Below are 26707 nucleotides of genomic sequence, written 5' to 3'. Positions count from 1 at the left end.
GTGCTATTTCGATGAAACGGAAAAAATTTTCTTATAAGTGATAAAATTACTGCCTACCACACATTTTCATATTTATTACGCTATAAATTAAAACAGAAACATATATTCAAACGTGTAATAAATGTAACCAGGAGACAGGAAAAAATCAAAGAAATACGATTGATCACGATTACTATCGTAAATAACGATCATTCGCTAGCATATTATTTATCGCACTCGTCGTTCCGGAAATTCATTTGATTTGCTTGATTCATTTTCGATATTCAACAAACTCAATAAACACGAAATGACGATGTCGGACTCTGTCGGAAACGAAGTATACAGGAAGTATACACACAATCGGGGTGAGATATTGAATTTTTTAATTGACAACAGAACAACCATTTGTGTTTGTTTTGGTCGTGTACAGTATTTCTTTTTTCATTCCAATTCCCAATTTGCGCACATTTTTAGACGAAGGTCAATTTATGGATCGATTTCTCACCTCGGACAAGAACATAGCGTTTATACAGCTTAATGTGTTTTGCGATTCATACAAAAAAATCACCCACTTATCACTTTTAAAAATATCCTCTTCGGTCTAAAGCTAAGTTTATGTGTGACATTTATCGTATGACATTTCTCATTAGCACACATTTTTGCTTATTGTAATATAAGAAAATGTTACTCTATTTGACAGAAATTTTTTTCTCGCGCTTACGTTTGTTTCTACTATTGTCAGATACTCGCTAAATGTCACAAGCGAATCTAATTTTAAAGATGCAAAATATAATAAAACAATTTCAAACTATTACCAAAAAAAGAGAAAAATATAACATCCTGAATAATTGCTACACCTCTATTTGATAATACGATACAAAACGTAAATTCACGCATTAATAGCGTGTCGTTATATTGCGAGATTGATAATAGGCCCCGTATTTAGCTTAGAAAGTCAGAAGAAACGCTCAAAAATCGCGTTTAAATAAGAAAATTCAATAAAATCGATAGAACAATTCTCTCTCACGTCGAATTTTAGTAAATTATAGATGTAGATTAAAAGATGATGCGTAGATGAAGGAAATAATGTCTGATCTTTTGCTAGAAATTCCAAAAAAAGACGTGAGATATATCGAATACATGCACATCATTACATTATTTCTTGTTACACAATTTTTTTCAAATTCAGATATCGAACTTTTTTACATCAAATTAATCCCGAATAATATCTCTAAAGAACGACTTAAAAATGTTTTTTCACCCTTTAGATATCTTTAAAATGTTTTTTAAACTTTCTTGCTGTCTGGGATACTTGACAAGATTGCATTTAGTTCGGATTACTTAATTTTTATTAAAGCGAATATGCCCACTAATGAATGCATGTTGAAAATTTTATAAAATGATTTAACAATTCAAGACCGTCTCAAATATTATTCTGGTACTTCTGTAATTCTATATTCTGTATATCAGATAAGGAAATTAAAATCTCAAATAGAAACCGCTTTGTTAAACGATAAATACTGCAAAAAATAATGTGCGGGATAAATAATTCAAAAAATAGATATGTATACATATATTGAACGTAGAAAATTCACAGAAATATAGATTTGTTAACTCGGCTAAAAGGTCAATCACAAAGATAAAATCATTGTGCAATTTGTAGAACCGCAAATGAATGGGTTAAATATTATAGCGAACTATTCTTAGAAAACCAAGAAAAATATATATTAAGATCTCATTAATATACCTAAAGTAGAAATTCTGAAGTAAAAATGAAACTACAACATTTACTCTCAAATTTAGTTCTCTTTGTAGGTAATATTAGAAATAAATATCTAATATTCTGTATGATAAGAGTATAATATATGATAAGTATATTCAATTATATTCATTCTTTTCCCTATCTTGCGCGCAATATTGTCTTCTTCAATATACATATGTATTAATTTAATATATTATTAAATAAAAAAAGAGAGAAAGAGAGAGTAATAATTTTTTTCCAATTATTGTTTTTATCGTAAATATATTCTCTTATTTATTATGTAAGATTGTTGAAACAATTAGTACTTTACAAAAATAATTTTCCTGTTTTACACATATTGATACATATGTATACATAGTTTTTTCGAAAGTATATTAAGTCTTAAGCTTCTTTTTACCTCCAACACACATGCATCGAGATGCTCCGGCACATATTTTCGCGAGAATAAACCGACATTTTTAAAATCCATAGAATATTTATACATACGGGAAAAAGGGAAATGTGCCTGACCAATAATCGATATTTCCTGCTAGAATGGCGTTATGAACAAAATCTCACTGTAAAGAGAAACACCCTCAACGAAATTTTTTAACCAAAGAATCCCTTGATCTTTTTTTATCCACTCATATCTGAACGATCTAGCAAAGAAAAATATTTTTCAATATTTATAATTCAATATCTGGAAAATTAAAAATTCTTATATATAAGAAAATAAAGTCTATTAATTAAATGTCTATTAATTAATGTAATTTAATATTAATGTATTAATTAAATATTTATTAATTCATGCTTGTTGTAATAATTAATTTTAATAAATCATTCTATAAAGAAATGTATCTAATTTTTCTTATTTTCATTGAAATCTTTAAACTATGTAAAGAATATATATATATATATCTGAGAGAAACTCGCTATCTCTATATAATTAATATTATCTCTTATAAATAAATAATTTTGTTCAGAGTTTTGCATATTATATCGCTATTAAAAACTTCAAAGAAAATGATAAGAGCGAAGATAAACAACGTCGCGTTATTCGCGTCTTCAACGAGATGTCGTCGAAAAAAAACTCGACCTCGATTTTACTTATATCTTGTTGAGATGACGCTTACACTTTTTTTCGCGTTTTCTCGCTTTCCTCTATCTCGCTGGCGGATGAAAACTCAGCAACAGATTGCTCCCCTGTATAGCGCAGCTTCGCTACATCTTCAAGACGAGCTGGGCGTTCGCGTTCGTGTAAGTACGACAGTTCATTCAAATAGGCAATCGAGTTTGCATCCACCATCTTCCGGCGCTTCGTTCGTTAACACGCAATCTCCTCCTCGACGGAGGAACTATCGTGCGAGAAGAATCGTTTCTTCCTTCTCTCGATTGGCAACGAAACGATCCCGCCTTGTTGCAATTAATTTGGCGTTACATATTGCATCCGTTGCGATCTTCCCGGAAATTCCCACTAGACTTAATGAAAATTTGTTAGCTCCATATTTTTAGACCAACAACTTTCATCTCTAGGATATGTTAGATTCGAAATTATTTGCGTCTTAATTAATGGCATAAAATTTGGAGAATATTTTAAATCTATCTCAAGTTTATTTCAAAACAACAGAATCCATAATCAATTTTATAAAAAAAAAAAACTAACTATATAAATTTATAATATTCATAACTTTTATTGTTTTAGGAAAAATATATAGATTGTAATGATATTAATACAAATTTTATGTTTACGCTAATACTTATTATTTTTATCGTCAAAAAGCAATTTCATTAGTTTTTTCACTCTGGATTTTTTAATTGCAAGCAATTAATTTCATCTCATAGATTATCATCCCTTATGCATTTCAATATAGAAAAAAAATTAGACACTTTACTTGATTCATATGCAGCAGAAAAACTATTCTGGTGTAATATCATTACTTTCCTCCATAATGGAAAGCTTAAAGGGAAACATGCGCTATTATACTTGCCGGATTTCAAAAAGTCTTAAATATATTGTAGAGCAACGCGAAATGCAAAAAATGTTTTATATTTTTATACGTGTTATTGCAGATTTAAATATTTTCTTCAAAATTTAATGTCTCCTAAAATATAAATCTAGTAATATTCGCTTTTAAAAAAATCGTTAAAAATTATGTCTCTCGCACAAAATTAATAGAAATAAAAATTTTCAATTACATATACAATTTAATGTCAAATTCCATTAAAGAAATAATCTGAAAATGTAGATGCTCAGACCGAATAAGAAGACTTCATTAAAAAAGATAAATTTTCATGATTGCGTTTTATAAATGCAGCCATAATATGAAATTCTATATAATGTTCACGATTTGTATATCATGTGTGATTTCTTGGTCCGTATTTGCTTAACTGGAACACGAAAGAAAAAAATAGCGAAGAGAATTTAATATGAAGATAGTACGAAAAGTCACGAGATACATAGATCCAGGATTGTCATAATCATATTCTTATACTATTTCATTCTTTTATTTCTCCTTTTTTATATTTATATATACGTATATACATGTACAATATAGTAATTTCATATCGCAGCATAGTCTTACACGCTACCTAACACCGTTCAGATTCTACTCGTTGAATTCTCTCCAATAAACGGGTTCTGAGTCTCGAATATCATAATCAAATGTTTTCACGACACGCGTTGCAACTTTTAGTCGAATTATTTCTCAAAGAATATCAAACCATGTGCAATTCGCTGGAAAAATCCCCTTCCATCTTATCCAATCCATAAATATATGTACTATGTATTAATACATAAAATATTTTATATATATACCTAAATTCGATTGTGGTCTTGTAATTGAATTAAAAGAAATACTTTGATAAATTATTCCATCGTTATGAATAGCACAAGATGTTCCCTAATATATCATAGATATGATTTGAAAAAAAAGTGATCGGTTCATAATCAACTATATATTATTTTTTCTACCTTGTATTTCCTGTATTCTTTATTATATTACAAATAAAATTTGAAATGCCAATATCAAATTCTAAACTTTTCTGTGGTATTTACGGAAACTTTATGTTAAAGAAAAAGATTTCGCAGAAAACTTATGAAAAGTTTATTTAATTAAAATTAAAATATTTTATCAAGATATAAGAAGTTATCAAGATATGAAAACCATCGTATACTAAAGATTGTACAGCGAAATAAATATTTGGAGATTATATATAAACTAGATATTTCATATCTAGAAAATAATGAAGAATAATACGAATAAGCGAAGATTTGTGAACAATCGAAAGATTTCGATAAAAATTGAATTCTCCTTAAAATCTGACGGAACTCAAATCATTGAGTTCTATCAAATCTGTTCACTCGAGACTCGCTCCCTTTCGCGGCGAATTATACTGTTTCTAATTTACGAAATAGAACCTCTACTATATATATATTTATCACGAATCATAATCGACATATCGTCAATCTCGATGTTTTACACATAATACAATACATTGGTGCAGGTAAATAAACAACCTTGCTCATACCCGAAAGTAATATACCTTCTAAGACTCACAACATATAAGTGCATTTTATGTAATATCAGCGTAAAATATATATACATATATAAATGCAACTCAAAGAACGACTTTGCGAAAACTTGAATATAATTAAAAAGAAATATATAAATGTTGATATTATGAAGAATTTAATATATTAACGCACATGTGTGAATACGTTTGTATATTCTTTTTTGCGTCTGAAAATCAATCCCAATATATCTTAGAAATCAATATATTGTATATTAATTAGAAAATACAGTTTAATTTTATTTTTTTAACAACTACAAAGACTCAAAGTGAAATAATAAGTAACTTTTTTAATAATGATATTTTTTCAATGAGTTCTATATATTGCAACAAATATTTGTTTGGGCCCAATTTTGCATTTTGCATGTGTATATTGTGATTAATTTAAAATTACGTCGTAAATCGAGAAATTCAATAAACGTTATGTCGAGTGTCTGTGAAATGTATGGTGTGATGTGATGTGTGTGTGTGTGTGTGAGTGTGAGTGCACATAAAAAATAAATCTGAATGATATATACCGTAGAAAAGGATTAAAAATTTGTGCCGTCGTAAAATAAGTTCAAAGTTTATAGTCACTCTCTACGTGAGACTCTCTTACATTAATATATCTTGTAACATTCTCTACTATTTTACAAGTTTGATTTACCTGAATGTCTTTATTTGTACAGAATAAATGGAAGTAGACGATTTACTAATGTAATCGCGAAACGATTACGGTACACACACCACCGCCTCACATTAATGGAATCTCCCAGCTAGCAAGATTTGACACGCTGCTCACTGCAATCATCGTGATCATTTGCATATAATACTTGTGAAAAGCTGGTCTTTCCCAAGAGGTAAACTTGAAAAAATCGAAAATGTCGTTCATTCGTTTTCTCTGCGATATATCATATAATGATAATACCTTCATTCGATATATGGAACTCCATTTCATGAATTTTAGCAATACTCATTTACATAAAATTAGCCGTTTCAATGAAAGACGAAATATACATAAATTAAATTTTATCAAACGCACATTGGATTATCTTGTCCGACTTCTACTATGTAACGCCGCATGTTGACACGCATAATTCGCACCCGTGGATATAACGTCATTATAAATCAATCCATTGCGGACACAGATCGAATAGCGTACAACGCACCAACAATAACAATTATAATTCGCTTCATCGTCCCATAATTATTTTCCGACGGCCCTTTTAAATAAAGGAAAAGTATCAAGTCGAGAATGTTGTTATCTCGTGAAAAATTTCGACAATAATAAATTTTTCTCAAGATGTAATTTTTCAATGCTACTAAAAAATTATAAAAGTTAGATGTAGTACGTACTTTTTTTAAAGCAGAGAATTAATTCATCATTTGTCTAGTACTAATAAATATCATTTCGTAAAAATATAAAATTCCGTTAAGACACGAAAATTATATATATCACATTATCTCGATCATTTTTAAAAAAAGTCTTCGACATTATATATTTTTATGAGAAATTAATACGCGCTTAAAATTAGATATTTATCTCGTCTGTTCAGCGTCGTCGGCATTTTTTCAAACAATCGCTAAATGTTATCCGCTACATGATAACCTGTTGCAACAAAGATTATAATCGCGATAAATTTTTCGAATCTTTCATCATTCTAAATATGCAAATAATTATTAATAATATTAATAAGCAAACAAGTAAAAGCAATTATTGTATCTTGTGATACATAATAATCAAAGAATCTAAAAAAAGTCTGATATTTTCTATTTAAATAATTCTAAACATAATAAAAATGACTAGAAAAATTAATGCTTAATTATATAAAATAATACTAAGAGGAAACTGGCAAAAAAGAGCCAACATACTTATGTTATTGGTGCGCAAACTTTCTGTTGTTAAATTTAGTAATAAATATGCATTAAAAAGGGACATTTTTAATTCGAATAACATTTCAAATTCAAATATGTGTGCATAGAAATATTGTTACGAAATAACAATAATTGAGTATTAATTTTTTCAGGTATATATATAATAAATGCTTTCTCTTATCTTCCGTTTTTTTTTGTTTGAGAAAAATCTTTCTCTCTCTTTCTTTTGAAACTTTCTTTATCAGACATTTATTTTTTTATTCCGCGAGAAACGATTATATAGAAAGTAAGAAATACTTAAGTTTTGTTCTTATTTGAATAATTTCGCAAATACATTTCTTTTGTAAGGTACGAAATGGGACTCATGATAAATTCATAACAAAACTTTGCTTTCATCATATTTCGACGAATCTTTCTTTCTCCTTCTTTGGAAGTCGATAGATCGAAAACAATACGAATTGCTTAGCACACTCACGTTCCACTTCACAAAAAAAAAAAAAAAAAACGTTTACGTAAGAGAAATAAGGAAAAAAATTTTAAACACAAAAGAAAAAAGCATTACCTTGTTCATGCTCTTAAAATCCTAAATAAAGAATTGTTACAAGTGACACGTATTCAACGTACCGTTGTTTGAATAGCACGTTTGACATCGTGTCAGGTTGTAAGTACATGCATTCAACAAGACTGCCCGACCACCGAGAATAAAGCTAGTTAGCTGTTTAAGTTTATACCGAAAGGATAATTTTTACGACAATATCAGTATGTTCATATAAACAACTTTAGTATGTTTATATTATTCTTTCGAATCTTTGCACAACACAAACTGCTTTTTATGAATACTTTTTATTTAAAAAAAAGATATCCGTATCTGGCACACATACATCATTAATTAATTTAATCCAACTAGTGATAAGCATTCGGTCTGATCATATTTTAACAGTGATCACTCGGATCGACTATTTATACTAGTACTAACTACTTAACGCGCGTACCAGATCGTACCGGAGACTTTCTTCAAATGATGATCTCGATAATTGGAATTTTCCTTTAATTTTCCTCCATGTCAGACGCGAAAAAGAAAAAGGCGAAAGTTATTGTGCATCACTTGCGTTCAATCAATTTTAAGATACTTCCATTTGTGTCAAGTCTATTTCCTTACATTTTATCATCCGTCATTTCCGGTGATATTTATCACTAACATGTAGCCTAACACTATTGCCCTTTTAAATAATCAAGTCGCATACGTTCACAGATATTTCAACATCATACATGAGCCTTCGCCCGGATCCGCTTTCCTCCTGCGCCCTTTATTCGCCGTCTTCCTTCGCGTCTACTAGCAATGAAAAACGCCTGACATTGGCGTTTTTCATCTCGTGGATATATGTGAGACTGCTTTTTAATAAACGTCTCTCCCTCGCAACAATCTCTGAGTCAGATTTTTGTCAGAAAGGATAATTTTAGACGCTGCCGTCGGCACGTTTCGATTATGAGAAACGTCGTATTCAGAGAAGTTTTCGGTTCTATTTGTGCAATTGTCAATCAAACTCATATAGAATTAAATATTTAATTATACGTAAAAAATATACAATATAATTAAACAAATTTTGGCTGTTATAGTTTTATGTTGACTTGCTACTTATAATTTTGCACTACGCAATTTTAACAGAATTATCAACAAAACACATTTAAATATCCAACATAGTCATAATTGACAAATTCATAATTCTCTTTAGTACGTTTTATAATTTCTTATTACCAGTATTAATCAAATGTCATTTCAAATAAGGGTTGAATCGATATACGAAATATGAAAATCTTCGTTGCCTTATCCATTCTTCTCATTCTGATAAAAGAGCCCATTAAAGTGAAAGGATCTCAAGAATTAATGATTCAGAGAAGGCTGACGATGTTGGTACTCTTGGAAATAGAACACTCCAAATTCCTAGTTATGTCGACATTGATTAATTATAATGTGATAACTTCGGGAAAATTTCTAGCGAGATAAAATTAATTAAGAACTTCGCGAGACGAACATTCGACGCTTTCCAACTTTTGCTATCAACTTTTGATAAATCCGATATTATATATCGACTTCATTATATATGCAATCAACGAAAAAGTCTCATTTGTCGTTACGCGCACGTTAAGCACACAACAAGTGTTCTTACATTTTTCCATTTTCGCTTCTATCTGAACCATTTCAAGTACCTGAGGAAGTCTTTTTCTCTGTGTTTGCCACTTCGTTTTAGAGGATGCGAATCATCGACGATGATCAGATCAACCGCGAAGTACCCTTTACTCGCGGTTATCGGAAAAGACTGCTAACGAAGCTCTTTAATCGCGCACAAAGACGAACTCATTATAGTGATTCCAGCGATTCTCCTCGGAATCCACGCCGGGCTTCAGCTGCTCGGAGTTGCTGCCGGCGGTGCCAGAACCACAACTACCCGCCATCCTGAAGCCCTGCTCCTGCAGCATGTCGAAGGCCTGCTCGATGACGCTGTGCTTCAGGAAGAAACGCGACGTGTAACGATCGGACATGCCGTGGTCGGGATCGCGACTCTCGTTTAGCGTCTCGCCGAAAACGTCCCGGCAGAGTGCCACGCGGCCGCATACGAGGATCCTTGAGAGCTTGCGGAACTTGACGTCGGCCAGGCCTTCGCGGCCGAAGGCGAAGCTGCCTCGGTAGCCGATAGTAATGTATCCTGGCACGCGTTTGCCGACCGCACCGCCGGTTTGCCCGCCAGAATCGGCGTTCTCCAAAATGGCCTTCTCTAAACCAGGAAGACCGTAGAAATTAGCCTCCTGCTTGAGCCTCTCGCGTTCACGAAAGCCCTCGGGCAGAACCAATGCCTGATTGCGTAGGAAGTCCAACACGTAACGGAAGAGCACGCCGTCGCGATCCAGGAAGTACTTGCCCTTGGCGTCTCTCTCCACGGCGAATTTGCCCGTGAAGAGTGTCGCAAGATGCGAGTCACTCTCGCGGGTCAGCGTGGTCAAGGCAGTGGTATAAAAGACGCCGCCCACATTCAACTCCACCACGCTCGACATTGTTTCCTGTTGCTCTTGGTCCCCCATGCTGCTTCCGGTTAACGCGACGCAAGAAAGAGAGAGAAAGACTATGATCAATTGGTCGCGTGGACCGACGGGCACGAGTCGTCTTCACCGATGGGATGATCAGAGACGTTATGTGCGGAGGACACCTGTAGTTGGAAAATTTCCAGGAGGATTAAGGATAACAAAGAGGATCACGATACGGAACTGCACTCCACTCAATGAAATTCTACGCGACACTTCCGCAAGACGACCACGGGTCGACGACCCAGCAGATCCCAGAGTCAATCGTGATATGTTGAAGAAAATCGCTTTCCGAGGAACAGACGAGGAGCAACAGATTGATTTTAAAAGTCACTCGTACGTATACGCACGTGAGAATACCTTTGACGATGCTCTTTGAAAAGGCAAGCTAATCGAATCCTGGTCACCTTACTTAGAAGCACATCGTTATTCGAGGCCGACTTGAGCACTCGTCCAACTGCTACTTATTCGAAGAAATGAACGCGACGGTGAAGAGGGATAAACTGCGCCTACGGCGGAGCGATGACGAAGGCCGAGCTCAGCTCTCTCAGCTGCGCGCTTCCTCACTTAAGCGTTTGGCGTGCGTCAGGACGCACTCTCCGCTCGCTCCTCCGTGTCGCGAGGGTAACGTGATGGTAATGCTGCGCTGACGACGCAACGAGAACCCGCGCCGTGTGTCAACGCGCAGCCACCGATATCGGGCAACACAATCCCCTCGACACGCGCGCGCAACCCCTGAGAAGTCGCCACTCGATTCTCATCCTTGGAAGAGACTACGTGTCGTGATAAGAGTTTTTCTAGGTTGTACTTACATTCAAGCCTATCCTGGGAAACTGCACTCCATTCCGTTTTGACGCGACTCTCTCCAACGACGGCGACGTATCCCAGCATATTCCATTGGATTCCGTTGCAATCCAGATTATTCCGATCCATATCCTGCTTTGCATGTTCTGATGCGACTCGAATGGATTGCTAGCCCAAATAATAGATTTCATGATTTTAAATGTGTATTCCAGAAGAGAAATGTAAACTACAAATGTGATGGAACAATTGAAGTGCATCTTTAAGATTAATTTTTAAGATTACCTATTGTTCGAGTTTCCATGGATCGATGCTTCGTTACATTGTAACGAGTCGTTCTCTTATTGCATTGTATCTCTCATCCGATATCTCATCGTCGTCTATCTGCAAATATTGAATAGGTAGCAATGTCAATATACAATGCGATTAATATTGTTGCGTAGACAACTATACATTATTCACACAACTATACATTTGTTTTATTCCGATTGCTACTCTTTATTATTAAAAACACAATATTAATGAATTGAATTAAATAACATAGCTTTGTCATAGAAACCATTAGAACGATGTTTCTTATTTAATGGTGATTATAAAAAAATCTGATTTTTTATCTTTTTATAAGTAAAAGAGAAAAAAATTGGTTTCTTTCTAGAAAAAATACAGCTTAGAGCAAACACACCAAACACGAATATAATACGAATCGATAACCATAGATAATCCGTGCAATAATTACATTTTCTTTATTTCATAATTACCTTAACTTTCATAAAATAGATTAGATTATAATTTAATTTTATTGTGTTAACTAAGTTTAAGCTGTAAATTAAATTTTTATATTATTTTTTAATATATCATTTTGATTATTATTATATGGTATAAGAAAAATGTAAGAAAAAATAATAAAAAGAAAAAAAAAACATAAAAAACAAATTTAAAAAATAGCTGATCTTAGAAAAATTTAAATGATGATGTTAAGACTTTAAACATCATCATATTTACATTTTTCTAATAAAAAATATATATTTTACAAGCTAAAATATTTCCAAAAGTAAGTGCAACAATTTATAAATTACAAAGTATTTTTTTCTTTTTTAATTAAGAAATATCTTTTTTCTTTCAATATATTTATTTATTTATATATATATTCTTGTTATTCTCAAGAATTTTTGTTAAAAAATTATATTTGATTTTTCATCAAACTGTAATTTTTTTCTCGTAACTGCGTTATTTATCTTTATCTTAAATAATATTTTAAACATAGGAAATAAACGGATAAGAAACTTTGAAAAAATGCATGTACTAAAATTGTGTAATACAAAACATAAATCTTTATAAAATTCCCTCGAGATATTTTCCTTTATTGCGCAATATCGTAACATTTTCTCTTGAAAAAAAAAATACATTTTCTTGAAAGGTATGTGAGCATGTGTATATCACAAAATGGTAATAAATCTTTACGAGAAAATACATTATATCACGTTTAAAGATATCTATAATATTATACTATCGCCGTGTAAGATCAAATTCTAAAATGAAAAATAAAATGAATCATTAAATCCTTTCAAAGTAAAGAAATTTTTTTTATGAAAGCTAATACAATATTCATCACACACATAGCTCGATCTTTTCATCTTGAATCCATTCGAAGCCATACAGTAACCATTCAGTAAATGAAATCAATTATCGATAGCAATTCGAATCGAAGAAAACAAAAATCGAAAAGCAATATTGTTCAACAACTATATTATCGATTGTAAAATCGAAATTGAAAAAAAGCATTAGAGAAAAGGGTAATAAAAAATCAGAATAGACATAAACTTACACGACACTCCATGTCGTCGACGTCGATGTATGTCTTTACGTACGAAGTTAGGCACTTCCGGGTCGAAAGCATCATGTTTATGGTAAATATCGTACATATACATTCGTCGTAGTGCATCATCTGTATATGTGCATCGTATCTCAAAGCTGTACCTGTGGCAAGTTCAGAACTATATATTTGATGATTGTAAAGAATTATAAGCATATAAAACATTTAAGAATAAAAAAGTTTATATACAATACCAATTTTAAATTATAATATTATTGAGACAATTAGTTTCTCCATCCATGTAAAATAACGCGCAAGAATCGCGCAAGCGCCATGGCGATATCTGACGAAGGAATTTTTCCCACTACTCGCGATCGCTCTCATCACGTGACTGCCTCTTCACATACTCGTGCCAATATAAGAAGTTTCTAGGGATTTACATAGATTTTTAAAATGCACACTTCCTTATATTAACGATATATAAAGTATTATAATACTATACCTGGTATTTTCTATATCGCAGCACATGAATGTTATATAGTTTATAATATTAATAAAATTTATTAATTTTTTAGAAAATATTTTCTGTTTCTTTTCCACAATATGTGGGCCTAAGGATACCATTTATCTCCATAAAATATGTATACGCGTCCAGCAATGACGTCAGACGGAGGGATTTTACTGCACATGCGCGATAGTGACTGAGAGTCACCTGACTCTTAGTCACTATCGCGCATGTGCAGTAAAATCCCTTCGTCTGACGTCACTGGTGGGCCGCGTTCGAGAACATCACCCTCGTGCACCGAGCGTCGTTCTATCTTTGTTCAACTTTCAGTAAATAACAAAGATAGAATGACGCTCGGTGCACACGGGTGATGTTCTCGAACGCAGCCCTGGCGTCATGTTTTCTGGTATCATTGCTGACAGCCAATCAGTGGCGCACGTTGGCCAGTCGAGCTTGGTCGTTGCATCGAGTCGGATGGCGTGCGATGGCTGATAATTCGAGATCGTCACATCTGTCAATTACACGTTACGCTCTGGTACATGATACTTAACGCTTAACGCTTAATCTCACATTCAACGCTATCTGACGTGGATCGTAATATTATTCTCTTATGTATTGCTGCACAGATCTATGCGTGTGAACAGCTAGATGTCTCATCGCCAGTCGGAGAGTGGGGCGACGACGACGACTCTGCGGGATAGGAGACTGCTCGTTTCTCGTTTGTTGACGCATTTTACCTGAGCTCGCTTATCGATTCGTTAAATCAGAATCTTGAAGAATGGAGGAAAGTCCAACAAAGGTACGTAAGAGAGTCCAGCACGAGGACACCACGGTGGGAAACAATCTACAGAATCGCACCTGGAGCCACGGCGATGAAAGCGAGGACGAGATTGCGAGCGAGAACGCGTTGCTGAACGAAGTCGACGAACCGAGGTTTGTCACAAAGCGAGCGCGCTTATCCAGATTATTTGCGAAGATTATGTGTATGCATAATTATCGTGAGAATCGTTAAATCACGTCGATAATTAAGCGAATCGCGCATGTCTCTATGTGGTATATTTTTGATGTCGTTACGTTTCTTTGTTGCGGTTCGACCAAGTGGACTCTGCTCGCTCACATTAAAATATATTGATAGCATTGCGCTCGACTCGTTTCAATATAAACTGCGTTCTGATAATCAATTGACAGTAACGGTGCTTGATAGATAGCGTGCTGTTGAAAAACTCAAAAAAGATTATCTGTTTTGTAACGTAATTGAACGAAAATGTAAAAATCATCAATTTTATATAATTATCTCAACAAAAATTAAATAAATTTTTAATTTCATTTAATTAATATATATATAATTTATATATATATATATATATACATATATATATATATATATTTTTTTTTTATTATTATTATAATGGAATTTTACTTGTGATCCAAAATAATTAAATGCTAATATCATATTAAAAAGAATTCCATAATAATATAAAATAATAGATAATACTATCTATTGTGCATTATAGGCAAAGTCATTCTACCCCAATGGAATGCAAAGCTTGCCCGATTACGACACTCGCGGAGGAGAAAATGCGTCGCAAACTGCGGTTCTTCTTTATGAATCCAATTGAGAAGTGGCAGGCGAAACGGCGTTTCCCATACAAATTTGTCGTTCAAGTCGTTAAGATAATCCTTGTGACTATGCAGCTTTGTTTATTCGCACATAGCAATTACATGCATGTAAATTATACTTGGGACAATCGAATCACATTTTCCCATCTCTTTTTAATGGGATGGGACTCTACTCAAGAGGTATATAGTTGCATACTTTACTCACATATCTGTGAATCTAAATGATATTTTTGTTGCTCAATTCTATAAAAATGGATATAATGAAAATAGCATACAAATTATACAATATTTTAATTGTACAGCATGCTTTAAGCATTCTTAACCAAAAGTAATGTATTAAATAATTACTGCATTTCCTTTGCTTGCAGCTCTGACTGTTTTACTTTTTAGCCTCTCGATAACGATTAAATATTATTTATTATTATTGCTACTACAATTGCAATATAATGAGAAATATATATATATATATAAATTCTATACTTTAATCACTATTTCTCATGCTATGAATGATGTCATTTTGAATAACGTTTCAGGTACCTGCATATCCGCCCGCGACGGGACCGTTGGCCATCTACAAACGAAGCAATTTTTATGATGCCATTGATTACGCTCTGCACGGCTTCTATAATGTCGACGATGCCATTGGTTCGTATTCATATATCGCCGAGGACAATTCTGTCGGGCCTGTAGTTCTATGTCTTTATCAGTATAAGGAAGGCACTATATTTGGCTTCAACGAGAGTTATGTGTTCGACAGCGAGATTGTGAAAACCTGTGTAAACATCAGTCTCGAAGTATTCGATACATTTAAATCGTCGCACAATTTTCTGCGGGATAGAAACATAAATGTTAACTTCTCCGCGCTGGTACGCGCCCATCTCAAGTTTGCTCTAAAGACGGTGAACCTGAAAGCGGCCGGACCGATGACACCGCCCGATTGTTATCGTTTCAACATCAAAATCGACTTTGATAATCGCGATTTCGATGGACAGATGTTGCTCTCGTTAGACGCCGAGGCCAGGAAATTACAATGCAAGGGTGACACCCGCTATATCACGGATAATCGCATCGAATCGGCGCTGAGGACTCTATTAAATTTGCTTGTCATACTAATCTGCGCGATTTCCTTGCTATTGTGCTCGCGAGCAATATATAGGGCACAGATGCTGAAGTTCGAGACGATCAATTTTTTCAAGAAGACATATGGTATGGCGCTGAGCCTCGAAGGCCGACTAGAATTTTTAAATTTCTGGTACATTATGATAATCGTCAATGATTTATTGATTATTATTGGCACCATCATAAAGGAGCAAATTGAGCGTAAACATTCCGAGAGTGATCATTGGAATATCTGCAGCATATTTCTCGGCACCGGCAATTTGCTGGTATGGTTTGGCGTGTTACGCTATCTCGGCTTCTTCAAGACGTACAATGTCGTTATCTTGACTCTGAAAAAAGCAACGCCGAAGGTGGCAAGATTCCTTATATGCGCCATCCTTATTTATGCCGGTTTCACATTCTGTGGCTGGTTGGTGCTCGGTCCGTATAATATGAAATTTCGTTCTCTTGCGACTACTTCTGAGTGCTTATTCGCGTTGATCAACGGTGATGATATGTTTGCCACGTTTTCCATCACGTCTTCCAAATCGTCAGCAATACTATGGTGGTTCTCTAGAATCTATTTATACTCGTTCATTTCGTTGTACATTTATGTCGTCTTAAGTCTTTTCATTTCTGTGATAATGGACGCGTATGATACGATCAAGATCTACTATCGCGAGGGTTTCCCGAGGAACGATTTGCAGACGTTCATAGCTCCGTGCACGGAAGAAGCGTCGAGCGGTATCTTCAGGGATGATTCCGAGAGTAGCGATCTAACAGAGTTGCTCGATCGATTCTGTTGTTGTCGAAAAAGGCCCTTTTACGGATCCTTTTCGGAATCGGTCACAGATCCCTCGACCAAGTCCGAACAAATGTACGGTGGAGGCATCTGCATCTAGTGCGTTAATGGAAAGTACTTGGACATATTATGGTGCAACTATAGATACGCGGTATGACACTAGGATGGTTACATCAACGTCCTTGGTTTAATAATTTCTTGATCGACAATTTATTTTTTCTTCCTAAAGAAAGAAAAGTTATATGTAATATGATTTCATAGCTATACACGATTATTTGTCTTTCTTTAACTCGCATAAGAAATTGTTTCTAGTGAAAATTATAAATATAATATTTAAAAAAAAGACTTTTTTTTTTTAAGCAAAAAGATGACCAATTATATTATAACTAATTAAGTATGCTAAAAATAAAATAGTTTCTATATTGCTAATATAATTCCGATTCTTATGATAAAAAAAAATAGGTTACCAAATAACAATCTGAGAGAAATCAGCTCTAATTGATTGGTACAATCAAATATGTAGACAAAGTATTTTTACTAACATTGGTTTTATAACAAGTACTACATACACTGCACGTGTTATCGCGATATATTCCTGTTATTGCCATCTAAGTTTAGTCCCAATGTAACATTTGAGAAAAATCTTTATTTTATTACATACATACATACAAAATGTATAGATTTCTCTTATGTTAATTCTTATAATACATATAAAATAATTGATTGCAACAGAAAAGACAACTTTGCAACAGTTAAGCGATTTTCTGCTGAACGCCTCCTAGTAATCCCTAAACTTTCAGCATATTAGTTAAATAGATACCCATTTTTTTCAATGTATAATAATCCATTCATATATCATAGGCATAATGCGCGCGTACTGCAAAGTAGTAAACAAATGTGATAAGAAAAACGCACTCAACAGAAAGCTTTAAACTGTTGGCTAATATAAGAGTTCTGCTGAACATGACCACTGTTTTATCAATCTGCTAAAAATTTAAGTACAATATTTCATTTTAACAATCATATATATGTGTATCACACAACATACATTTCTGTCTATTGTAACACGTGCTATAGATTTATTATTGTACTTTATAACTGTATAATATATTTCTGATATTTTAAAAAATTATAAAGAATGTATATATAACACAAATACACTGCTTTTATGATAAGTACACAATATATAATATTACACATAGGAAAGCAAAGTGATTAGAAACCTTGTACAAGTGTTGCAGCTTCATTGTTACATAAAGCACGATGCAATATTATATATACCAAAGTTATTATATAAAAAAATATGTATAATATATAATTTAAGCAAAAAAAAAATCTGGATTGATTGAATTATAATGTATTATACTGGATCAGAGAGAGAGAGAGAGAGAGAGAGAGAGAGAGAGAGAGAGAGAGGCAACATAAAATTGATCAAATAATGTGAATTATTCACATAATAATGAACTATATGATTATAATACTCATAATTCTCTCTTATATATTATGTATGTTGTATTATATTGAAGAGCATATAATCTTTATATCGAGAGAGTGGATTTTATATATTTGCGCTTGTACATATAGCTTGTATATATAGACTGGGTTCATAGGACAAACCCGTACAAAAACACAGAAAGAGAAAGAGAGAGTATTATATATCCAAAGAAATATATATCTATATATTTACATTGAAGTACAATAAAAATGTCTTACATTTTTCTAATTCTTCCAACTCTGTATCTCATTTGCATTTATATATCTTTAAATGTAATTAAAAGAAAAACATTTAATTTTAAATGTTTAAATAAAAAATATTTTGCCATTGAATATAATATTAATAAATATATAACTGTTTTGTAATTATTTTAAAGTCTTTTCGATAGAAGCCTTGAGGGGTGGCGGGAGGGGGGGGGGGGAGAATCCTTGACAGTAGCCCTAATATTTTATTTTTCAATGCGCAAAGCCTATATAGGCTACATATATAACGCCCAATAGTAAACAATCCTGTATTCCTTCAATATACATACTTTGTTTTAATATAAATGATATTTTAAATATATAATAGCATACACGTATTTATGATGAGATTTATAACGTTTTCAAATGAAGCAGGTTTGATCAATCCAAGGTTGATTAGTGACGTCATTGCATCGTTTCTGCCAATAAAAGACTTGAATTCATAGTAAATTGATCCGGAATGGATTAAAACCTGTTCCTTCGGAAACGTTATTAGAGAGAGGAGAGGAATAATTGAAAAGAGCGAGTTGACACGAATAAAGAATCGTGCACCTTCGTACATTCTCGTATCAAAGTTGGCGACTGGCGGCTGTGTAGTAGTGTAGTACACACTGTACTCGGCTCTTTGTTTATTTTCGAGTGATGTACGGGCGTCGCATATCGTATAGCGAGCGATCTCAATTGACTGCTGCTGAGCGACTAGTATCAGCGTAGTGTATTAGTAGATAGTAGTAGTAGCAGCTGGCAATTAATAGTATCGGTCAGTGTCGAGTGCGCTGACCTGTAGGATGAAATAGCGGATGGTCATTGACCGCGACTTAGGACGATCTATTGTTTACATATCAACTCGACGTATCCTGAAAGACGGCGTCCCGTGTCCTCGTTGGTGGGTTCCTTCCGATCGTCGTCGTTCTCGCGACGATAAGCGATTGCGGATGAAAATGTCATCGTCGAAAGTAGCGGGAAGCTCTCCCGCAAGAATCACGAACAATAAAGGCGAGCAACAGGAATTTCCGCTGGGCTTCGATAAGGACGCCAGCGAACATAGCATCTCCAGTATGATGTCGTGTGTGTCCATTTCGCCAAAGCATGCAGAAAGCAGCCTCCGGATGATGGAAAGTTATTTGCACAGGCAACAGCTGACAGACGTTACGTTGATCGCGGGTGAGCGGACCGGGCCGCGGACGCTTTGTTTGATAACAGAGTGGATATCGTGTCGATACGTAAACTATCAACTGCTAAGATCATTCATATGATAATAGTTAATAACGAATGTATCTCCATTAATAGATAAGAGATATTATTATATTATCCATACTTTAACTTTTTAAAGACTTATTTTTTTCAAGAATCAAAACTTATTTTATTATTAATAAATATATAATTATTATTAAAAATTGTTAATAATTTGTAATTATTGTTGATTTGTTATATTATTGTTGTTTATTTGGAGCTATTGTTCTAAGTTTCTAACTAATAGTTGGAGATAAAGTATATTCTATGTAAAAATATTCTTGCATATTATATTTGAAAATACGTTCAATATGTAATTTGAAATATTTATTTAAAATATACTTTTATATTTTCTAATTTGTACATTTTCTATAGGAAATAAGCGCGTCCCAGCCCACCGTTTAGTACTAAGTGCTGGTTCAGAATATTTTGCTGCCATGTTCACAAGCTCTCTACGAGAGTCGGCACAAGATGAAATAGAATTAATGGATGTGGATGGAGATGCATTATGGGCTTTGGTTCTTTATTGTTATACGGGTAATTCTGTTTGAAATACATTTGCTCGAAAAGAACATTTTTTAGGAATATTAATAAATTAATATTATATTGAAAAAAGACAAAAATATGTTTAAGAGCTATAATTTTTTAAGCCATTTTTACTAATGTTAATAATTCCTCATAATACATTTTTTTGTCTATATGCAGGCTGCATAGAATTACAGGAAGATAGTGTAGAGACTCTTCTTGCAACTGCATGCCTATTACAATTAAATCCAGTTATTAAAGCATGCTGTCAATTTCTCGTCAAACAGCTTCATCCAAGTAATTGTCTCGGCATACGGATGTTTGCCGATACGCAAGGTTGTACAGAATTATTTGAGCATGCACATGCGTATACTACCAAACATTTCATGGAAGTTACAAGAAATCAAGAATTTCTACTCTTATCTGCCAACGAAGTCGCAAAATTACTTGAATCCGAAGATCTTAATGTTCCTTCAGAAGAAACTATCTTCCATGTAAGATTGGCTATAAGCATAATATAAACTACTTATAATGTAAATATTATAAATTGCAAAACACAAATAATCCATTAAGAAAACGAATACTTTGAAACTTTGTGTGAAATATTAAAGAATATATAATTATAATGTATGTATGCATACATATATTAACATAGAGATATTTTTTGAATTATAAGTAAATATTTCATATATATAATCAAAATTTATAAGCTCAATTTACAGAGTAACACAACTATTATTACTATCACAATGTTATTTCAGGCTCTTATGATTTGGCTGGAACATGATCCAGAAAATAGGAGCAAAGATGCCAGCAAATTATTAAGTTTAGTAAAATTACCATTGTTATCACCTGCGGTGAGTTTATCAACGGCTTGATTCTTTTGCTCATCAAAATTATAATATAGATCAACTAATAAATTAAAACAGTTTATAGCTGATAATATTGAAAGCAATGAAATGTTCAAAGACCAAAGAATGGCACAGGAATTAGTAATGGAAGCACTGAAATATCATCTGTTGCCTGAACGAAGACCTCTTCTTCAATCAGGAAGAACAAAACCGAGAAAAGCTACTGTGGGTACATTGTTAGCTGTCGGAGGAATGGATGCTAATAAAGGTAATTCATTGTATACAAAATTATTTATAATATCAATTGGGATTAAAGTAAATGCAGTGATATAATATTAATATTATTATATATTTCATGCTATTTTAATTTTTAACAAAGTAATAAAAACGACACAACTTACAGGTGCTACATCCATAGATGCATTTTCATTACGCGATAACGCTTGGAGATCTCTAGCTACTATGAGTGGCAGAAGATTGCAATTCGGCGCCGTAGTAGTCGATAAGAAATTGATCGTTGCGGGCGGTAGAGACGGTTTAAAAACGCTGAACACGGTAGAATGCTTTGATTTCTCCACTCATATCTGGAGTACATTACCACCCATGAATGTACATCGTCACGGCTTAGGTATACATCGATGCGAAAAAATTTGCGAAATTGATACGCGTGATTCATTTATTTCATGATAACTTGGCAAATAATATTTCTTATACAGGAGTGGCAGTCTTAGGTGGACCATTGTATGCTATTGGCGGTCACGATGGTTGGAGTTTTCTTGATACAGTGGAGAGATGGGATCCAGCAACGCGTCAATGGAGTTCAATATGCCCTATGTCCATACAAAGATCTACAGTCGGTGTAGCTGTGTTAAACGATAAGTAAGTTATGATATATGGATGAATTATTAACCTTTAGAAAACAAGTGGAAAAATTTTTTTATTAAAAATTTTCAGATATATGTCAAAATGATATCTTAGAAAGGAATTGAGACCACACAAGTTTCTAAAAATTAATTTTACTATTACGTTCATTATTCAATGCAAATTTTCATACAAATAATTATTGAAATTTAAAAAAATCTTTAATATTATGTTTTTAAAATAAATTCTTATAAAATGCAGCTTTTAAACTTATGACATTTTGATAGATTATACGCTGTAGGAGGAAGAGATATCAGTTCCTGTTTAAATACTGTAGAATGCTACGATCCGCATACTAATAAGTGGACACCATGTGCGCCCATGTCGAAGAGACGGGGTGGTGTAGGCGTGGGAGTAGTAAATGGTTGTCTTTACGCGCTTGGTGGTCACGATGCTCCAGCCAGTAATCCTAACGCTAGCAGATTCGACTGTGTAGAGAGGTGTGAAATACTATTATATTGTATATTAAATATATTCAAAGTTTTTCAAGTTGTACATAATGGAACGTAACATTAGATATGATCCTAAAACCGATACATGGACAATGGTTGCACCAATGAGTGTACCCCGTGATGCAGTCGGTGTGTGCGTGCTAGGTGATCGACTTATAGCTGTGGGAGGATACGACGGTCAGCAATATCTCACACTGGTAGAAGCCTATGATCCGCATCTCAATGAATGGGAATCCGTAAGTGTTTAAACTATTCTTATAATTTATAAAAATATAATTTTAAATGTATATTTCAAATATTGTGAAATATAAACATATTCATATATTTAAAGGTTGCTCCTCTCAAAGCTGGCCGCGCGGGACCCTGTGTTGTTGTCAAAAATTTAGCTACCGGCATTTAAATCATTCTTAGCACTAATAAGACTTATTTTTATATGATTCTATATTCACAATTAGATGTAAATTAAGCGTTTCAGAAATATAATACAATATATTCTTTCTTGTGATATTACATATATGTTAAATTAATTGCAGTGTTATTTTTCTGAAACGGTTTTAAACGATTAAATTTCTTCTTATCATCCTTCTCCCCCTGCACACAGAATGCGGTAGGTAATGCTTGCCGCGCGGCAAAAGGCGGTAGCCAGCCAATTTTTCACTGTAATGGAAAAGTTGATTATCTGTCTCGCGTCAAGTTTTTGTCGCGCGGCAATTGTTTCCGCATCCTGTACGGGAGTCATTAGTATATAAACAACTTTTATAGGATTTTTACATGTTTTTGTATTATTATACTGTATTAAGGAATTTCCAATCATTGTAACTGCCATACATTTATCTCAGCGCTTATTTACGAATTTGTACATATTACTGCGATTTTATATAAATCTTTAATGTAATAATGGTTTGCTAATGACAATGATCGTAGTGTAATTCGTATCTATTGTAATCTAAAAATAAGGCAAGTTTTTTTTTAATAAAATATATATGAACTATTCTCTCTTAGAGAATATAACAAGTAATATTGCTTTTAGAAATATCTTTAAATTGTTCCAAGATGTATGATAAGCTAATGTGATTAATTTGATTAATTTTTGCTATAAATAATGATATAAAATAAGTGTTGAGAGAGAGAAACTGAAAAATAAGTATTCTAGATATAGATACTTCAGATAACATCTATATATTAAATTATATATATTGTCTATATATTTAATTACTTCATAAAGATTAAAATTTGACAAGTTTAAGCTTTGACAAAAGAAGAAAATTTATATATATATAAGCACTTTTATTTTTCTCATCAAGCTTTATTTACACATGTATGATGTACATTTCTATATTTGGTGGTTATAACTTCTTTTGAAATATAATAAATAAAAGCATCATATCGACTAATTAAAACAAAAAATCCTTCACATCATTTAATAAGTTCACATTACAATAGTCTCAATTATTTTCTTAACAAGCCGGAAAAGTCCTAAAAAAAAAAAAATAATAATCATAATAACAAACACATCTTTCATAAATCATAAATAAAAATTTTTAAATTTTTTAGAAATCTAGAAAATGTTCGTTTTATCTCTTTCCAAAAACAGTCTTACAAAATATATATATATATATATATGATTAAATTCTAAATACGTAAGGTAAGGAGTACATTTTGGCTTACCGTGGAAAATCCGCGGTTGGCTCTACAAACTTATGCCTGACCATAAATGTAGCAATAGCTTCCGCTACTTTATCTGGAACATCTTCGTGAACGGCATGCCCACATGCGGGTAATACTTGCATTTGGAATTTACCTAATTTTTTGATAAATAATTTTATTAAAAAATACTTAAATACCCATGTTGTAAGACATATAGTTTTCAAAATAATATACCTTGCATTTGCCCCACAGTAAGTTCACGATCTAATCTATCGACTCCTGCTAACAACAACATTTTTGGAACTGAGACATCCAAGAATGCCGTTGATAATCCTTTAAACCAGCCAAACCAATGCTGTTCTGTCTTTGCTAAATCTATTCTCCACACATATTTTCTGTTAGCAGAGATAGCAGAAGATGTAGGTACTGATGGTGGTGGCATACTGAATGTCTCTTCCTCTTGGATAATATCATCTCGTGGTAAAACTGGTTCTGGATTAGATTCACATGTATTGTATTCGGTTGGCAATGAGTCAATATCATGAGTTGCTAATTTGCCAGTTTCAATGCTAAAATGACACGTGTGTTGCACATAACTCGATTTATTTTAATATAAAGATATTAGAAAAGCCTAAATATTTTTAAGAATTCACTAACTTCTTTATCTGTCCAGGAACTGAAACCTTAGCGGACTGTATATTACGAATTTGTCCACTACGAATGCTGAAAAATGATCAATTAAGGTTGCTTAATTTTATTTGAAAACTTCAGTTTATAAGTAAACAAAGCTGTATAAATTAACAATTACGCTACTAGTTATTTTTAAAGAACAAGTTGAATCATTTATGGAACATACTTGTCATAATAGAATGATTAATACATTAAAAATATGTGGTGAATACTAACCACCATTCTATAGCTTGAGATATAGTATTAAAACTAGATGGCCGTGATCTTAAGAAACTTTGCATAGAAGCTAATGCATCCATTGCTGTACCCTCTACAACATCTATAACTCCTAATCCATATAAATTTGGAATTAATGGAGCTGCTTTCACAGCTACTGCTCCACCCATGCTGTGACCGACAAGAATTATTGGAGTATCGTGTGCAATTGCTTCTATAATAGCTGCAACATCTCTACATAAAAAGATAAGTAATTCATTAAAAATAGGAAGGATTTCTTAAAATTGTATGTAGAATGGCTTATAAGAAAATATTGATATAGCACATGACATTTATAAAATAAATAAAATTTGTTAATACCGTGCTTTGTATAATTTCAGATTGTAGGTACATACAATCTCATAATTCTTTTTACATTCGTATTAAAGAATCTTTAACAAGCTTCAATCGTATAATTATTCTTTTTCTTGCTCGAAAAATATAAATATATAAAAAGTTTATATTAAAACAAATACATTTCACTTACGATGCTAAAGTATCTGCGGACAAATCCTCATCATCTGTAGTGTAAGTATCTCCATGACCTCTAAGATCAATAGCCATGACTCTACACAATACCATTGTCATAATCGATTTCTAAAATTCATACCGTGTATTAATTTTTTTGTTTTTACGCGTGTAATTAAAATTTTTGCAAATTATGCCTACTGTAAGTTCTGCCCATGTTAAACCGCTGTAGCCACCACCATGTAATAAAACTAATAATGGCCCTTCAGTGCCTTTGATGTAAACATGAAACGTATTCTGTCCTATTGGCACATCCTTGGAATGATCAAAGTACGGATTCCATTGCACCGGATCGTAATCTCTCTTTCGCTGGCATCTCGATTTATTAATTCTAAAAAAGAAGACGTACTTTTATACGATTTTGTAGCAATCCGAAATATAATTTACTCCATCTTTCAACTAATCAATCTTGCTTGTACACAATTTTGCAGAAAGTTACACAAACCTGGGGTTTATTGCCGAAAAATTGACAGTCGACGGTGGTAACCTGGATTTCAAAATTGACTTTTGAAGAGCAGACATGTTGATATATCGTAAACGTCAGTGGCACCGTATCGAGAACGTTGCTTATAATTTATGTTTGTGGCCACACATGCGCAAAAAAGAATACTCCGCAAGATATAATTATGCGTACCGAAATGGCGGAGAAAAAAAAGCGTGAAAAATATATATGATATTAACAAAACTACCGGCGGAAAGATTGTCAAGAATGTGCGAGACTCAAACACATCCAATACTATGCACTGTCATATACATCGACGCGATGAACCTCAAATGGCGTATCAGGCGTTTATGCGTATGTACTATGTACACCATCGACGAGTATTGTAACCTCGTTGGTACGTACGTACGGTGAACAGATGGTTTCCTTTTACTATAGCCGTGTTCCAAAATTCACTGCCGTACTGGAAATCTATAATATACGTTACGTAAAATATAGATTTCCAGTATTGGCAGTGAATTTTGGAACACAGCCTATATATATATATATACTGCGCTTGATTCTT

General features: G+C 33.1%; 4 protein-coding genes and 1 long non-coding RNA gene across 5 annotated transcripts; 2 read left to right on the top strand and 3 right to left on the bottom strand.

Moving 5' to 3' along the window:
* Positions 1–4220: 4220 nt before the first annotated feature.
* On the bottom strand, positions 4221–10870 carry Ktl (BTB/POZ domain-containing protein Ktl). Its single transcript, XM_070311228.1, has one exon. The coding sequence runs from the start codon at positions 10220–10222 to the stop codon at positions 9479–9481; it is 744 nt and encodes a 247-aa protein (XP_070167329.1). The 5' UTR covers positions 10223–10870; the 3' UTR covers positions 4221–9478.
* Positions 10871–11046: 176 nt separating this feature from the next.
* LOC138941496 (uncharacterized) lies at positions 11047–13175 on the bottom strand. The gene is made up of 4 exons (XR_011448176.1): positions 13091–13175; positions 12849–13000; positions 11309–11407; positions 11047–11194 (listed from the first exon to the last, which is right to left on the bottom strand). It is a non-coding gene; the product is annotated as an uncharacterized lncRNA (long non-coding RNA).
* Positions 13176–13737: 562 nt separating this feature from the next.
* On the top strand, positions 13738–18687 carry LOC138941490 (mucolipin-3). Its single transcript, XM_070311208.1, has 4 exons — positions 13738–13876; positions 13968–14274; positions 14856–15141; positions 15495–18687. The coding sequence occupies exons 2-4, from the start codon at positions 14120–14122 to the stop codon at positions 16959–16961; spliced, it is 1908 nt and encodes a 635-aa protein (XP_070167309.1). The 5' UTR covers positions 13738–13876; positions 13968–14119; the 3' UTR covers positions 16962–18687.
* A 281-nt stretch (positions 18688–18968) lies between these two features.
* On the top strand, positions 18969–23536 carry LOC138941544 (kelch-like protein 5). Its single transcript, XM_070311335.1, has 10 exons — positions 18969–19762; positions 20207–20368; positions 20537–20850; positions 21118–21213; positions 21286–21475; positions 21611–21835; positions 21924–22086; positions 22356–22568; positions 22645–22816; positions 22912–23536. The coding sequence occupies exons 1-10, from the start codon at positions 19399–19401 to the stop codon at positions 22978–22980; spliced, it is 1968 nt and encodes a 655-aa protein (XP_070167436.1). The 5' UTR covers positions 18969–19398; the 3' UTR covers positions 22981–23536.
* Positions 23537–23867: 331 nt separating this feature from the next.
* On the bottom strand, positions 23868–26613 carry LOC138941454 (protein phosphatase methylesterase 1). Its single transcript, XM_070311134.1, has 8 exons — positions 26146–26613; positions 25842–26031; positions 25660–25769; positions 25134–25367; positions 24885–24950; positions 24462–24796; positions 24249–24381; positions 23868–24056 (listed from the first exon to the last, which is right to left on the bottom strand). Exons 1-8 carry the CDS (start codon positions 26220–26222, stop codon positions 24038–24040), a joined length of 1164 nt encoding a protein of 387 aa, XP_070167235.1. The 5' UTR covers positions 26223–26613; the 3' UTR covers positions 23868–24037.
* Between the last annotated feature and the right edge of the window lie 94 nt (positions 26614–26707).

This window comes from Polyergus mexicanus, unplaced genomic scaffold (genome assembly GCF_030449975.1).
Source record: "Polyergus mexicanus isolate NDT 795.1 unplaced genomic scaffold, iyPolMexi1.0 SCAF_19, whole genome shotgun sequence".
Classification (NCBI taxonomy): Eukaryota; Metazoa; Arthropoda; class Insecta; order Hymenoptera; family Formicidae; genus Polyergus; species Polyergus mexicanus.
Note: the sequence above shows the minus strand (reverse complement) of the source record. Positions and strands in the feature narration are given on the sequence as shown.